Consider the following 16,029-nt stretch of genomic DNA (forward strand, 5'->3'; position numbering starts at 1 on the left):
CACACACACACCTACCTATACACACACACACACACACACACACACCTACCTATACACACACACACACACCTACACACACACACACACACACATACACACACACACACACACACACACCTACCTATACACACACACACACACACACACACCTTTCATTATCATTTTTTTAGTTTAATTTAGAACGCAAGCACTATAGAACAAATGGATTCTAAATTAATCTCACCTGCAGACTCCAAGGGTGTAATGTCTCAAACTATTTGTTCAGCAATTAACAGGAGTTTTATTTGGACAAATCACTTAAAGAAAACAAAACGAAAAAACACCTACATGTTTTGCATATAGATATATTAGAAACTGTAACTTCTCTCCTGACTTTTTTTAAATCGGAAGGTGGGTAAAAAAAAAGAGAGGAAATAAATGGATGAGATCATACAGGTCCGTGAAGATAGAGCAGATGGTTAGTTAGGGTGTCAGATAGATATGAGCATATCTTCAAAGAGTCTACTTGGAATTCAAAATATATGAGAGGGCATTAAGAAACGTGTGCAGATTGGGAAGTTTTACTTCCCCCCAGGCTGTTCGAAAGGTGGATTTTGTAACCCTGTTTGATTGGTGACTGATGGGGAGCTCTGTATGATGTAGCTCCCACCCTTCTGTAAAAGTATTGAACGAAATCTGAAGTATTTGAAGTTAACAGAATTATACTTTGAGTAAACATCCTTAAACCTTATTCTAAAAAAAGTTCCAAAAAAATGTATCTAACTAAAATTAACCCCTGCAGTGGGAAAACTATTGTTCCATCGTATGAATAAAAAATAAATATGCTACCTCTGTTTTTAATGTTGTTCCTGTTTAAATAATAGGAGAACATCATTTTATATAATGCTTGCTACTCAATCTATTGTAAAATAAAATGTAAAGGTGTATAAAGCTTGTTTTTTTTGTTTGTTTTTTTCAGGAGTCTACACATATCATCTTCGCTGCTATCTTTATCAAGCCAGGGGTCTCATTGCATTGGACAAAGACAGCTTTTCTGGTGAGATAATTTGCGGTTCACAAAAAAAAAATGTTTTCCTCCTTAAAATTGCCATTTCTAAGCAGAAATGAATGAAACTGGGATACGTTTATTTTTTTTCACATTGTGGTTCCCATACTGAAAATGTTTCAAGGTCCGTTTAAAGAACAAAAAAGCATATAAAACCACTAATATCAGCCATAATGTAAAAATATCCTAATGAGTTTCACACTCCTCTATTGCACAACTGGGGTTATCCATCAATCTAAGGATGGTGAAGAGTTGACTCCATCATTTTAATTCCCAAAATCCCACCCAGACATGATTTGGCTATTTTGGTCTAAATGTATCTGTCCTTGATCCAGTCTCCATCTTTGCCAGGTAATGAATAAAATCACAAATTGATTAAATGTGTTCTTAAATCCCAAGCAGACTAGTCAGTTCTTAGCTTTGGGAAAAAAAAAAGTTACCTGCGCTCTTCCCAAATCCCTATGTATATTTAAATAGAGGTTATTTAGTTTCTCCAATGGCCATTAGCAAACCTCTTGGGTGGGTCCTACATTAACCTTTCAAATTGCTTCTTTGAGCTTCTGGCAAATATATCTCTAATGAGACAAAGATGGGTATTTTTCTAAACCCCTACATCTTTATCAGCCCTTAATAGGGAACACAATAGGGATGGGCGTCAGCATTGTTACCTGCGCTCTTCCCAAATCCCTATGCATAATTAAACAAATGGAGATTATTTAGTAACTCCAATGGCCATTACGTGGATGCTTTTTAAAATCCATTTATGGAATAAATTTGTTGCTTCTGTATTACGAGAAAAATTATTATATGTTTGTTAAATGATTAGGTGAAGCAACTCTTTGTGGTATCTGCTAAAAAAAATGTATACTACATAACAACACACTGTGTTAGAAATGTACAAATAGGACAGAAATACACATTTACTGCAGTTGGAGTTTTGTTTAGTTAATTTTCAGACCAATAACAGTCAGATGGCCCATTTAATATCCCAGCTTATGAAAACTGACTGTCTTCATGCTGTATAGAAACTGCTCATGACAACAATGTGTCTACACAAAGCTTTCTGTGATTGTATTCCCCTCTATGGCCTCTAGTGGAATACTATTCCACGGATCTCCAACTTGCTTAACAACATTCCTTATTTGCCCCCTTAAAATTTCCTCCATCAAATAAAGTTCTCTCTAGCTTCGTACTACCTACAGAAGCAAATACTCCTTGATAAATCTCATGAGATACCTGTAATTTCTCTCAATGAGATGTTACTGTGTGATTATATTTGTAGACTGTATTTGTGCAGGTAAGGGTAATTTTGTGTTAAGTGGATGGTAATTCCACTGACTTCACGTTGTTGCTTGGCCTGGGGCAGTTTTTGTGTGACACTAGGATAACCTTTCAAATACCCTCTAGCCTTGAGCAATAACAATTTGTACAGGAAATGTTAATACAAATTATCTTTTATCTCCTTTTCTTTGGCTCTCTAAAGTTGATTTACCGGCCTTACTAATAGTAGGCCTGAAACACTTTAATCATTTTCATGAGGAGATAAGGCCATAAATAAGCATATCTGTGATGTGCTAGAGTTAGGAGAATTATTATCCAATAACAGGAAAGGTCTGTTTTTTGTAAAACAAAGGGGGGGGGGGGGGGGGCGGACTATCCTTCCCTCACTTCCAAAAGTGAAGTATTTGGGAAGCAATTCTCAAACACTTGCAAAAAAAAATCTGAATATTCTAAAATGGTGACACTTCAGGTTCCGGAATCTTGACAACTTTTGAACTGAACTGTTCTTTCAATGCATTTAGCATCACTCTGTTTAACATAATCAGTCCGTAATGTGTTTACCATTATGTATTTCTGATAATTTTATTTACATTACCTAAACGAACTGTTAACTTTTTGGCTATTTATTTTGTTTCCCAGATCCTTATGCTCATGTTTCATTTCTTCACCGAAGTAAAACCACTGAGGTCATCCATTCAACCCTTAACCCAACGTGGGACCAAACCCTTATATTTAATGAAATTGATATTTATGGTGACCCACAAGCCATTGCACAAAATCCTCCTAATGTGGTAATTGAGATCTTCGACAGTGACCAAGTGGTATGTGATATGACATTTTACCATTCGTCCAGATCTACCATCACATATCTTATACGCAATTTTATTTAACTTTTATATTCTTTGTTTGACAGGGCAAAGATGAGTTTCTCGGCAGAAGTTTGTGTACACCCATGGTAAAATTGAATCCAGGAGTTGACATAACACCAAAGCTTTTCTGGTATCCTGTTATGAATGCCAATAAACACTTTGGGGATATCCTTTTTGCTGCTGAGCTGATCCTGCGAGAAAAGGTCAGAACATATATCGAAAGTTCCCTACAATACCATTTTTGGCAGTAGGAATCTTTCCTTCTCAATTGTAACCTTGCAGGCTGATTTTATTAGTAGCCATAAGCATGCATGGTGAAGAAATATGCAGAAGGTGATTGTGTGTGTGTTTTTTTTTTTTTTTTGCATGATCTGTGGACTTTGATTGTCATTCTTATCTTGTTACAGTAGTTGTGTAAAATATGGAATGACTTTCATTGCTTGGAAAAATTACACAGGCTTTTCATGTTCTTTTGTTACTGCACAAAGCATAAAACTAAATCCTAGTCCCAACACAATTTCCATCAGCTTAGTGCTGCAGGATAATGTAATGATCAAACGCAAATGTGTTCAAAGTCCAATTCTATTCAGGAATGTCCACTGTAAGAGACCAAATCATGATCATGTCTGTCTTTTACTAGTGGTATCACAGTTTTCTTGATTTGTGTTTAAACAAAAAAGATATATGTACAGGAAGGAAAGTCTCACACAGTTTTGGGCAAACATCTCTATGCTGAAGATAAATACACGATGCACCAAAAAATATAAATTCCAATAAAACGTCAAGTGCTTGTAGTATTCTTTACTTGTCCAGGCTTCTGATGGTGGCATGTATATGTAATAAAGCACAGAGATAACCAGTAATGGTGCAGAATATCTAGTGCTAAGTGCAGAACCGATAACAAAGAGATCTGTGATGTAGCACTCACATTTAGTGGAGCTATAAGACCAGATCTTAGTATTACAGTGTGCAGCAGTACAATCCTCACTAACAGATACTTTGCTCTAGAAGTAAATCACTTGGCATATAGATGGATATATACAAAAATACAAAAGGCAGACAATGGTGCTCTCTGTAAAATATACAACAATGAGTGAGAAAGTAAGAATAATCTACTCTCATTTAGTGGAACAAAAAACACTTGCTCAGGTATTAACACATGGGTGGTACTATCCCTACCTGGGATGTAATGTTGAGTAGGTCCTCCAAAGAGTTGTCCTTCCCAGGATGTTGGTACCAGGTAGGTAATTTGATGATATAGATGTGCCAGGAACAGTAGAAAAGAAATACAACTTAAAAGATCTTCATTCTATCCAACCCCCTTGTTCCCAAAACTTTCCAAATAGTTTGTATACAAAATTTCCTATAGACTTCAATGGTTACTTATGTAGACAAATTATTTGAAAAGTTTTTGCAACCGTACTGAATCATTTGGAAAGCTTTTTGAACCAGGGCATTTGTTTTTTCACCTAATTTGATTGATCTGCTGAATTTTTAGTTAATGAAGTCTTGATTTCTCTAGGAAATGCATAGATTACGGATAGTAAGAATGCTATGTTTATGAAAACAAGATACTTGTTAGGAGTGCCGATAGACTGTGATTGCTTAATTCTGCGTGTTTATTTGTAGGATGGATCAAATTTGCCAATTCTACCTTCCCAGAAAGCACCAATGCTATATATGGTGCCGCAAGGAATCCGACCGGTGGTCCAGCAAACTGCCATTGAGGTAAAATGCCCTTTTAATAATTCAGGGATGCTTAAATTATACTATATGAATATAATGCAAAAATGGAAATAAATATCAAAGCGCTTACTGATATTCCTGTAGTTTGTAGGATTAAATATTTTACCATTTGCCGAATCATTTTAGTCTGTGAAATCAATACAAGATAAAAAGAATGTTGCTGACCACTGGAAAGTTTTGGGCTAGCTGGAGAGTGGCAAAAGATTTTCCAAAATTGGAGCCAGCTGAGCTGTATCTAGATATGGAAAATTGGGGCTAACCGGAGAGAAGTGACAGGCATTTTAATATTTAGGCTAATTGGAATGAAGGAATGGAAGAATTGCAACTATATGGCATGCAACAAGTGAGTGGGAGATTAGGGACCCAAACGAGGGACGGTCTCTCCTAAATAGGAACGCACAGGGCTAGCTAGAATGCATTGACGGACTTCGTGAGGTGCAGTAACAGACTGGGAGAAACGTATTGTTACATTTTAGACTGACATGCTCCTTCTTTCATTAGATCCTTACTTGGGGCTTGCGTAACATGAAAAGTTACCAAATGGCGTCTGTGAATTCCCCAAGTCTCGTTGTTGAATGCGGTGGGAAAAGTGTGCAATCTGCTATGATCAAGAACCTAAAGAAAACTCCAAACTTCCAAAGCTCTGTCCTCTTCATGACTGTGGTACAGTAACCAGACTGAGGGCACACAGTTTGCATAGGCAAACGGAATTTGTTTTTTGGGGGGGGTTTTTAGAACCTTTTTGTAAATTTTTACCCAACCCAGTATTTTGTTTTCAATTTACTTGTCATGTAGCCAATTAATCAGCCCATTACCAAGGTAACTCAAAAAAATAAATAACTAACATCAAGTAAGTGTATAAATATTGTTGGGAATGATCTATCAAGACAGGGGTCTTCACACCACCACCAAAGGCAATATAAAAACATAGGCACTTTGCAACGTGTTTATAACCAATGTGGTCCAGAAACTGGACATTACTAGTGTGAAAAGCAATATATGCAATCAGTGTTTGGCCATTGAAAATTTGTAGACTGGATTTAGATGTCCCCTTTATCTTTTGGTTGTCACACTTTGAGATAAGCTAAGCTATAGATATACATTGTTATGATTAATATTTATTTTTTTGTGTAGAGTACATCTGCATATTTGCAAGCTAGCACTCTTTACCTCTCTGAACTTCAGTAAGCAAGTTTGGTTGCCTGAAAAGTTATTTGTTCTCTTTCAGCCTTTGCCAAAAGAAGAAATGTACGTGCCACCCATAATCATTAAAGTGATAGACCATCGACCCTTTGGACGGAAACCAGTGGTGGGACAGTGCACTATCGATGTGCTGGAAGAATTTCGCTGTGACCCATACTCTGCCAAACAAGATGATGCAGCAGAAATGAAAGGTAAATTTAACAAGTTTGTTACATATTCTTTCTTCTTATATCTACACAAGGTCATTATACTACCCATATACACAACAAGTAAATTTGAAAATAAATGTTTTGGGTCAAAAACGCTTTTTCAGTTTATATAGTAGACAACTTCAACCCTCTGGGCTCATTAACACAGCTCTACTCTACTGTGGTCCATGGCTGTAAATTTCTCAATGAACATCTAGTTAAGTTTTGGCTAAGTTCCCTTTAGAAATGAAATCCGTGAGTCTGATCTATCTAACCTAACTTATCTTTTGTTTCTAGTTGCCATGCTGTCTTCGGCACCTCCCCGTGATATTATTATTGAGGTTGAGGACACAAAACCATTACTGGCTGACCAGGTAATATCAGTGTGACAAGGGTTTAAAGTTCATTACTTCCTGTGTGACTGAGCAAATGATCATCTCATTTGTTTACTTACATAAGCTAGGTTCTGCTGATCTGCAGAATGTTGGCATAACCTGCCTTATAATGTACACTTGATTAAAAGTGCATGCGTGTATATATTATTTCGCTTTTTCTAAGCTGCACAGTTAAGTCCTTTGGTTACATTCTAGTCTGAGACTTTTATTTCAATCTTAGCATATACGTTGTATCTTAATATATCTACCAGCATCATGAGATTTTAATACAGGTGGTGTGGGCCAGTAGGGGATGTACTTCCAGTGAGTTTATTTAGAGCAACACAAGCTCAATGCACTCGCACTGCTATTATTGGGGAGGTTTTTTTTTTTTTGGGGGGGGGGGGGGTTCCTCAGGTGTCCCCATCTGGGACTGCTGTTAAGTATGGCTTAATTGAGCAAGCACTTCATGTTCTGATTGTGTTAGAAAATGCTTATAATTATAATATTAGTGGGAAAAAAACGTTTTTGGCCTCTGACTACGTTTTTTGAATTATGGAATAGTCACACAATAGCTTTTGACTTTGGCACCACAACACCTGCAATTTCAAAATTTTTAGTTACAGTATGAAGGTAATATTTGCTGCCCATATCTCCTTGTCGATTTACAGCTAAAATCTCCAATGGTTGTAGACACAAAAGTTCATAGTGAAGTTGATATGAAAAGTGCATAGTATGTTTCATCACAGGCTCACTATTGAAACATTTTAATATATATATATATATAATATTGTCCAATGCTTGCACTCCTGTAGAATTGTAGATATAGCCCGGTGCTTGTCAGCAGAATTTATAGAGCTCAAATGTAGGAAAAGCACTCCAAGGACTTCTTTCAATGTTGAAAATAAATAACTTAACTTTATTCGGCAACTGCCATGAAAAATCAACGTTTCAGTCCTGTGTCAGGACTTTCGTCAGGATGTGTATATATATATATATATATATATATATATATATATATATATATATATATATATAATGTATATGTGTGTCAATGATCTCGTACAATAGGGCTGTTTCATACAGTTAATGCTGACTCTTGTAATGAAGTACTTGGTTACATTGCTTTTCTGTGAGTCTCCTACAATTATCAATTTACTCGAGATATCTAACATTGCAGATTTCCCAGACCCTTACTATACTTAACATAACCCAGGTGTGTATACAATCAGGTATCATAACTGTGTTCGCTCACCTGGTGGTCAGAGTTCACCCTTTAACATGCAACTCACACGCGAGCTTCCACTGTGTGCCTTCCACCAAATGTCTGATGCACTTTTATTGCATGTTAAATAGTCTTATCAATTGTCCTTCTGTCTTCCTTCTGTGTTGGTTAGTGTACCACTCTGCTAGATAAATTTAGATCCATTCAAGTGTAGACTTCATCTATACAGTCTAATCCGAAAACCTCCCATTCTCTAAATAGCATGTCCTGTGAATGACAGGATGACTTTATCTATATTTTGCTACAAGGCAAGTGACTTGCCTAACATGCATCTTATCCTGATCTAAACATTCAACTTTTAACTTCAACTTTTATTTATTTTTTTTACCCACCCTCTACGATGATGACCATAAAATCCAAGCCGTCAAAATATATTTACTGAAATTGCCTTTCATCTGTTTGCTAGGCGTTTGTCTTGCGTAATGTGCAGGTTAATTGTTACTGCTACAAAGTGACAACCAGTAACATTTACAATAACCGGCTTCATATGACAATTCGACAAAAACATACATTGACATGTACATATAGCTTTAGTTAAAAAAAAAAAAGCTAAAAATGAAGATGGTAAAATGCAAGTGTACCTGTCCCTGGAGGTAAATATTCTGCAAGTTATTTTTTGGTTAAAGAAAAAGGGAAAAAAAATGTTTAGTCCTTTTACTTTTAATGACTGAAACAGCCTTGAGTTCTTAAAGTTGTGATCCATCCATTTGCACATGGCTTATGCATAATATCTCCGTATTTAGAATGTCTTAAATTAGTAATTATATTAAAAGAACATTTCTACATATTACTGAAATGCCATATAAATTAAATTCATTACATATTAAGATAGATAACGTGCTATCCATCATTTGTTGGACAGACCAATTTGATACCAAATGCAAAAACCAAATAAATAAAGCATTTTGGATATACCTTTAGTAGATATTCATTTTAAATGTGTAAAGTAAACTTATTTTAAGCATTAAATGTCTGGACTTTGTGCATGTTTTGGGTTTTTGTTCTCGTCTCTGCTAATTCTATTACATTTATTGTAAAATGCGTTCATTGGTGAACTGTGGTGCACGAACACGTCTAGGGTGATTTGGCATCATTATATATGTGTAATCTACTTTCAAATTCACATTTTCATGGAGCAAAATTTGCGCAAGTTGTTACATTTTGTATAATTTTTGTGCCGCCTTGAATTTTTTTTCTTATAGTTGATTCCGAACTGTGTATCATTACTACAAACTTAATAATAAACATAATAAATATCAACACAATAATAATCATTCCAAGGTTCTCTAACTCTTAAAACTTCCAATTTCTTATTGTAGGATGTTGGTGACATTGGCAAAAATAAATCTAATATTTATTAGCAGAGACACCAAAGTCCTTCTCCCGAAGAGCTTGTATAGTTTATAGATTGGAGTGAATTTTATCAGACCTATACATACAATTTTAAACAATTAAAAGCAATAGCTTGATCTGTTCCCCCTCAACCGTAAAGCCTTCTACAAATTCCCAGGGCTTTCACAAACCACAGCATTTATATGCTACTCAATTTTACAATTTTTGTAGTTTCAAAATCACGATTTTGAGTTTACATTTTAAAAGTGTACATACATTATTTATATAAAAAATGTACATAGAAAAAAAAAAACATACACAATGTTCATTCTTTAAGTTTTACAAGTTATGTTCCAATTTCCAGTTATTAAGCAGTATATCAACAGCAGTCGGGAAAATGACCTCTCCAACCACAGTGCATGTATGTATGTCACGTAACCTAACACACTGACCTGTCTTGGTTGCAGCCAATCACAAAAAAAAAACCTCTTCTCATTTAATTCTCCAAGAATGATTCTGGAGGGAGCAGAATTAAAATGAAATGAATTAATGAAATCATATATTTTTTTGTGTGTTTGTGTATTGCATACCTTTTAAAACACCAATCAAAAGCAAATTCCTAAATAATATAAAAAAAAAAAAAAATATATATATATATATATATATATATAACGAAGCATACTTTCATAGTATTTGAGGTATACTTTGAATACCCATGCAACCCAAAAATTTTGCGTTAATGAAATGTGAATTTAAAAAAAAATTTTTTTTATTTTTTTTGCAAATGTGATTTTCAAATAGAAATTTGCAAAACAAACCTCAAACAAAAACTCTCTCTTCAAAATCTTCATTTGGAAACTTAAACCACAGAGCTACAGATCAGTCCAAGACATCCTCGACAAATACATGCTTGCGTGTTTCACTTGTCCCTAAACATGGATCTGCAAAGGTGTATTTTAATTTTTGTTAATTTTGCATGGTTAACATTTCCTATTTCTAGGGTTTGCTGAAACCGTGTGTGTTTTCACTCAAAACTAATCTTTATTACATACTAACAAAAAAAAAATATGTATAGTATCATGAAATGTGTCTTAATAAATCTATATAAACCGTATTTGTGAGGCGGATTGTTAAGTATGTAATAAACAGAACATTTTAATTATTTTTGCACTTGGTGAGACTTGCTTTTTTTTATTAATTAATTATTGGTACGTTCTGATTTATAAACCACACTACTAATGACCTTTTTGATGTTTTTTTGTTTTTGTTTCCCCCTCCCCCCATGAATTTGGCTTGGTATCTTGTGATTTTGATTATGAAACCAGCTTCAAGAAAAGGTAAAATTAATTTGTTGTTGTTTTTTCACCATTCTTCGTGTATAGCTATGGAAGTTTGTTTCTTTTCTTTTTTTTTTTTCTCTTATGACAATACTAATATAAGTCAGTGGGAAAGATCTGAATAAATGATTCAGATAATATTTGTAATGAATTAGCCAGAGTTGGGTCAAGAGAAAAATACAAATAAACAATAGAGCAGCATTCAAAGAAATGTTTAAGGATTAACCTTCTGTTTTGTGACAAGAGATTCAGTGGAGCAATATCAACAGATGAACTTTAAACATCCAGGCAAGTTGGTCTAATGGATCCTCTATGAATCAAATGTTTGTTAATACTTATAAATTTGAAACAAGATCATAATCAGCATTCTGTTTTCTGAACACCTGCCTTGAGTAGATTTAAATTCCATACACCAGCTCATACTAGTAAACGTATCTCCTTTACATCTCTTCTATATTACCCCTTGTACACTCCATGGGTGTCCATTATATCCATTAAACATTATATTTAAGAATAGACAGGAACATTGAAGATCCAGGATGTGAATGTTGAGAACAATTATTACATTTTTATCATTTTTATTACGATTAGAAACCTAAAATGTGACGGCTGATAAGAACCATTCGGCCCATCTAGTCTGCCCAATTTCCTAAATACTTTCATTAGTCCCTGGCCTTATCTTATAGTTAGGATAGCCTTATGCATATCCCACATATGCTTAAACTCCTTTACTGTGTTAACCTCTACCACTTCAGCTGGAAGGCTCTTCCATGCATCCACTACCCTCTCAGTATAGTAATACTGATATTTTTAAACCTGTGCCACTATTATTACAATTAATGACCCTAAAACTCAAACATTTTTGTGTAGTTGGTTTCATGTTAAAAATATAAATTCCTTCTGCTCTTTTAAGTGATTCTCAAAAATGATTTGGCAGACCGAAGATCTAGATAGGATTTATTTTTTTAAAGTTGCAACAAGAAACAAAAAAAGCCATATACATGTAGCCGGGAAGTGAAAGCATATCTTGTATAGCAAACGCAGAATGTCATAAGCCCCCCCAAAAAAAAAAAATTCCCTCTTCTCCGGTTCAAAGCAGAACTGATAAATATTCATATAAATGAAATCAAAGCTGATGTTGTCCCAGTGGATTTTATTTTTTTTATTTTTTTTATGCTTTGGAAAAAAATGATCGGACTCAGTTCTCTGGTATTGCCAGATGTTACATTTTCCAAAGTTTAATAGTTTTTCCTCAGTTTTCAAGATACTTGATCCGAAATATTACATGTACGTTACTGGAAGGAATGGAGTTGTGGCAAAACCAGGCTGGCTGAATAATTCTGAAGTGTCCTCCACTTTTATTTCCCCATCAAATGTTCACTTAATTAGCTTACAGGATGACTTTTTTTTTTTATAGACATTAGTAGTTTTCATTTTTCCTGTTTTATCTTCTTTGTACAAAAAATATCTTTTTTTTTTAATTTTATTTATTTTTTACTTAAATACAATCTTCACAAGAAGTCAATGTGTCTTTTTTTTTTTTTTTCATTTTGCATTGATTGGCATCTTCTTTACAGCTGTGACTTGTAGTTCCTAAAACAGGACACAAACGTGGGTATGGGTCTACACACCTTTGGCACTCCAGGTGTTTTGGACTACATCTCCCATAATGCTTTTACAGCCATAAGGCACAGTCTTATCCGATCCAAGACTATCCAATTCAGAATGTGTTAGAAAAAAAAAAAAAATCAAGTAGAGAAAGAAACAAGTGTTGTACATAGGCAGCCAGCTGTGTTTTATATTAAACCTTCCCGTTTATCAGCGGTACAGCATTACAGGAGTCAGTTCTCTGTATATACAAATATTTGGCAAATATTCTTACAACAAAAAATACACCATGCATAGCTACAGAAAATAAATAATTCTGAAACGATTTCCCCTTGGCCATTTTAGCTCTTGAATTAGGACATAAATGTCAAAAGTACATGCAGAACAGGTGCCCTGCTGTCTGGCAGACCTACGTCTCACCATATAAAATAAATAAATGTCTATGTAATGCCTTGTTAGGAAGAAGAAATAGTTGACTGGTGGAGTAAATACTATGCTTCCATTGGAGAACACGAGAAATGTGGCCAGTATATACAGAAGGGCTATGACACGTTGAAGGTAAGTTAGAATTCGCTATTCTTTGGTTTGCTTCATTCATTAATGAGGCTGTTAACAAACGGTGCGTTTTATAAAATAAATGAATGCAATGTTTCTCTTGGATGGTAATCTTTTTGTTTGCAATGCCAATGAAGTTCCCATGATACCACAGACAGCTTCAGGTATTTGGAGATAAACTGGCCTATTTATAAACCTGTTGTGTAATATTTCAAAAGTATTTTAAAGATTATTAATTTAAAGGTTTGCAAACAAGAGGGGTGAAAACCAACCAACCTGATTTCTTGATTTAAATCTAGTGGCTGGGCGTGTAGATGTTTTACATCTTGTTTTTATTTGCTTTTATTTATATTTTTTATATTGGTGCCTTCTAAACAATGCTTTTGGGGGAAAAAAAAGGTATTTCCCAAAACATACATTAACAGCAGACTTCTTTCTGTTTACTTGAATACAGGTGTATGACATGGAATTGGAAGATGTCCCTGAATATCATGGTCTTACAGATTTCTGTGACACATTTAAATTGTATAGGGGGAAGTTTGAGGAGAATGAGGACCCGTCTGTTGTAGGAGAGTTCAAGGTAAACCACAGAGTAAAAATATAAATATCTGCTGCAGATCAATTTAATTTTTAGAGACGTCTCACGCTATCTGGATTCATCGCAACTGCAATGTCAATAACTTTTGAAAAATCTAGATAAATAGTGAAAGTGCACTCAACCCTTCATCAAGGAATCCAGGGTGCTCCAATGGATAAGTCCCAGTACCAAAATGGACCAAATGTAAAATTGTTAAATGTAGAAAAAAATCCAGGCACTCCAACGAATTTCAAAATGTAGGCAATTTTATTTAGAACCAGGAGCTACACAGCTTTTTTAATTTTTTTTGTAGCTCCTGGTTCTAAATAAAATTGCCTACATTTTGGAATTCGTTGGAGGGCCTGGATTATTTTCTACATTTAACGATAACTTTTGAAAAGTCATAGATTGTGTAAAGAAAAACGTTCAGGGATATTAATCAAAGTGAATTTAAAGTGTATTTCAAATTCAAGGTTATAATATCCAAATTGGGAAAAGGTCCGCTGTGCTTTCAGATTGGCTACTTTGGTCTTAAATGTAAATTTGAATTCACTTTGAAATCTCAATTTGGTAAATATTTCTATATTCAAAAATGCATGCATTTTTGCAACGCATATAATTAATCATTCACAAAAAATGTGAATTTACTAGAATCTGCCCAAATATTTTCCAAGTGCTAAAATAACTCTGCAGCCAAGTAAGATCCCCTCTTTTCTTTCTAAATCTATAGCAGGGTCATTTCCAATGGTTACTTCACAAACTTTGCCTTGTTACACATTTTCAAAATAAACATTTGATAACTTTAGCTTGGATGATATATCAAAAATAGGACTGCTACAGAATTAAAATGTAAAAATAGAAAAAAGCAACATTGTTCCCTTCATTTCTTTTTTTCTAGGGCTCTTTCCGCATTTACCCCATTACAGAGGACCCAAATGTTCAGCCTCCGCCACGACAATTCAGAGAGTTACCGGACAGTGGTCCCCAGGAATGTATAGTACGCATATACATAGTCAAAGGCATAGACTTGCAACCAAAAGATAGCAATGGGCTGGTAAGTTTGGGGTACGTGTGTGTGTGTTATGGGCGCAGATATTGCTAGCATTGAACCAAAGCAAGAGTACTTCTGAAGAGCATCTAATGAGAATTGTAGTCTGTCTGGGACATCATGAGACAGATGTTACACATTGGTGTGTATAATAATGGATTTTAATCACGAAGAGTGCTTTGTATTTTCTGATTGCACCAAAACATTTTCTAAAAGCAGTTTTTAAGGAAATAGATGCTTTATTTATAGTTTGATTAGAATGGTGAGATTTCTTAGCCCAGTTCTGGTCAATGAACAGAGCTCTCTCTAGATACAGTATATAAATGTAAGGATGATAGTGGTTCCACTCCAGAAATCAAGATACTTTTAATCAATAAATTTATATATTGCTTCCCAGGAAGATGTATTGAGAGTGCATATACAATGAAAACTAAATCATTTTCTGAGTAAACATTGAGTTTAACTACATTCTAAACGGAATCCAGGTGATACAGCCTACATTGCCGTCCGCTGTCCACATTAGTGTTTTGTTTTTACCTTTCTGATAACTAAATAAAATCCAATGGTTATCCATTAATGTGTTGGTCAGCAGCAGACAGTCTAAAACTTGGGCATTCTAGATCGTTTGGAGTACGCATTATCCCACAGACTGTGCAAAATATCCAAAGATGGTCCGTTGCCTTTTATTATTTTAAAACAGACTTGCATAGACCTGTATTGTTTTAGCTATATAATGCCCAACAAGCCACAAATTCTGATGATGTGCTCTTTCATTTATAATATTTTTCCACCAGTGTGACCCTTATATAAAAATTACTCTGAGCAAGAAGGTGATTGAAGACCGGGATAACTACATACCAAATACTTTGAATCCATGTTTTGGAAGGTAAGAGCAGAGATTTTTAATACTATAAACAAGTAATCTATTTATTTTTCGTCTCTAGAGTTTAAAGCACTATTTGTTTCTTTGTATGTTTTTAGACTTTGTACGGAATCTAGATTTTTATATTCAAATTTTGCTACATTGTTTGGGAAATAACTTCAATATTTCAGATTAAAATGCTTGTTTTGTTACCCCCAGAATGTATGAACTGAGTTGCTTTTTACCACAAGAAAAAGACCTGAAGATTTCCGTTTATGATTATGATGCCATCACTCGGGACGAAAAAGTTGGAGAAACCACTATAGATCTGGAAAACCGGTTCCTGTCCCGATTCGGCAGCAATTGTGGAATACCCCAAACATACTGCGTGTGAGTCTTCTGTCCTCTTAAATTATTATCCATTTAGGCATTTTATGTGTATTATTATTATTATCATGCATATAATATTCATATACAATTTTCCAACACACACTCTCACAAATCCAGTTGGTTGCTCAGGCAATCCTAATGCCCTAAGTTTATTCTCTGGGGCTGCTGAGCATATCCCATAAATGCTTACACAGCAGTGGCATCTGGGAGTTGTTGTTAGATTTTCAGTATGTTGTGTTAAAACTTGTTTGTAGAATATGCTTGGCTTTCTTGGACAATTGTCTATATCCTCTTTCAGAGCCACTGTCTCTAAGGCAGATGTTATTTTA

The 16,029-nt window shown here is 34.8% G+C and overlaps 1 protein-coding gene across 7 annotated transcripts in view; it reads left to right on the forward strand.

Annotated features, from left to right (window-relative positions):
- Window positions 1–16,029, forward strand: part of MYOF (myoferlin) — a 135,890-nt gene that overhangs the window by 103,569 nt on the left and 16,292 nt on the right. For 3 of the 7 annotated variants that reach the window (XM_063434992.1, XM_063434993.1, XM_063434997.1), the window contains 14 exons: window positions 959–1,036; window positions 2,966–3,147; window positions 3,240–3,398; window positions 4,825–4,923; window positions 5,443–5,604; window positions 6,170–6,335; window positions 6,630–6,706; window positions 7,887–7,922; window positions 10,649–10,660; window positions 12,728–12,826; window positions 13,278–13,403; window positions 14,299–14,454; window positions 15,243–15,334; window positions 15,530–15,700. In XM_063434992.1, the coding sequence (XP_063291062.1) occupies window positions 959–1,036; window positions 2,966–3,147; window positions 3,240–3,398; window positions 4,825–4,923; window positions 5,443–5,604; window positions 6,170–6,335; window positions 6,630–6,706; window positions 7,887–7,922; window positions 10,649–10,660; window positions 12,728–12,826; window positions 13,278–13,403; window positions 14,299–14,454; window positions 15,243–15,334; window positions 15,530–15,700 (1,615 nt within the window). The remainder of the gene's footprint in view (window positions 1–958; window positions 1,037–2,965; window positions 3,148–3,239; window positions 3,399–4,824; window positions 4,924–5,442; window positions 5,605–6,169; window positions 6,336–6,629; window positions 6,707–7,886; window positions 7,923–10,648; window positions 10,661–12,727; window positions 12,827–13,277; window positions 13,404–14,298; window positions 14,455–15,242; window positions 15,335–15,529; window positions 15,701–16,029) is intronic. The other 4 variants (XM_063434994.1, XM_063434995.1, XM_063434998.1 and 1 more) reach the window with 2 other exon arrangements.

Source organism: Pelobates fuscus, chromosome 10, assembly GCF_036172605.1.
Source record: "Pelobates fuscus isolate aPelFus1 chromosome 10, aPelFus1.pri, whole genome shotgun sequence".
NCBI classification, from domain to species: domain Eukaryota; kingdom Metazoa; phylum Chordata; class Amphibia; order Anura; family Pelobatidae; genus Pelobates; species Pelobates fuscus.